The sequence below is a fragment of the Sinocyclocheilus anshuiensis genome, unplaced genomic scaffold (genome assembly GCF_001515605.1).
Source record: "Sinocyclocheilus anshuiensis isolate Anshui unplaced genomic scaffold, SAMN03320099.WGS_v1.1 scaffold870, whole genome shotgun sequence".
Taxonomy (NCBI): Eukaryota; Metazoa; Chordata; class Actinopteri; order Cypriniformes; family Cyprinidae; genus Sinocyclocheilus; species Sinocyclocheilus anshuiensis.
Genome location: NW_015540842.1, coordinates 1440052 through 1440810, shown reverse-complemented (window position 1 = coordinate 1440810; position 759 = coordinate 1440052). Strand labels below are relative to the sequence as shown.

The 759-nt window shown below is 45.2% G+C and overlaps 1 protein-coding gene across 1 annotated transcript in view; it reads left to right on the top strand.

Moving 5' to 3' along the window:
* The first annotated feature begins 87 nt into the window (after positions 1 to 87).
* The window catches only part of cpb1 (carboxypeptidase B1 (tissue)), a 6865-nt gene continuing 6193 nt past the window's right edge, over positions 88 to 759 (top strand). The window contains exon 1 of the mRNA XM_016484926.1: positions 88 to 214. Coding sequence (XP_016340412.1) covers positions 135 to 214 — 80 coding nt within the window. The 5' untranslated portion in view covers positions 88 to 134. The remainder of the gene's footprint in view (positions 215 to 759) is intronic.

Here is a 759-nt window from a genome sequence, read left to right as displayed (position 1 = left end):
TATATATATATATATATATATACACAAGACATTAAGACATGTTTGCACCTCCACTATTTCAGTAAGTGTACACATTGCACCCTCTGCAGGTGGATTTCTGGAAGCCTGACAGTCCTGACCTTGTGACCATTGGCATGAATGTTGATCTTCATGTTCCTGCAGCCCAGCTTGACATGGTCTTCACCATTTTACAACAGAGTGGCATGGAAGTTAAGTAAGTATGACATGTACACATGAGTTGCATTAGAATTTGAAATTAATACAGTACAACGTGCGGGTGCTCTACCTGGCACTTGTATATTCCCAGCCAACATTTGTATGTGGGGCCCATATGGGTATGAACTGGGCTGAAAAATGGGCCCCATATAGGATTGTCCGCGGGTTCCATAATGGCCCCATGTCAATTGCCCACATGGATTTCATATAGGATTGCACTTGTTACAAGGTGGGACCCAATTGGGCAACATGCACGAGACCCATCTCGGTCCCAGCTTTAACCCAGCTAACATTTGCATGTGGGACACATCTGGGTTTGAAATGGGCTGAAATATGGGTTTTATATGGGATTGTCCACGGGTTCCATAATGGCCCCATGTTAATTGCCCACATGGATTTCATATGGGAGTGGACTTGCCACTAGGTGGGACCCAACTGGGCTACATGTGCAGGACCCATCTCGGTCCCAGCTTTAACCCAGCTAACATTTGCATGTGGGACACATCTGGGTTTGAAATGGGCTGAAATATGGGTTTTATATGG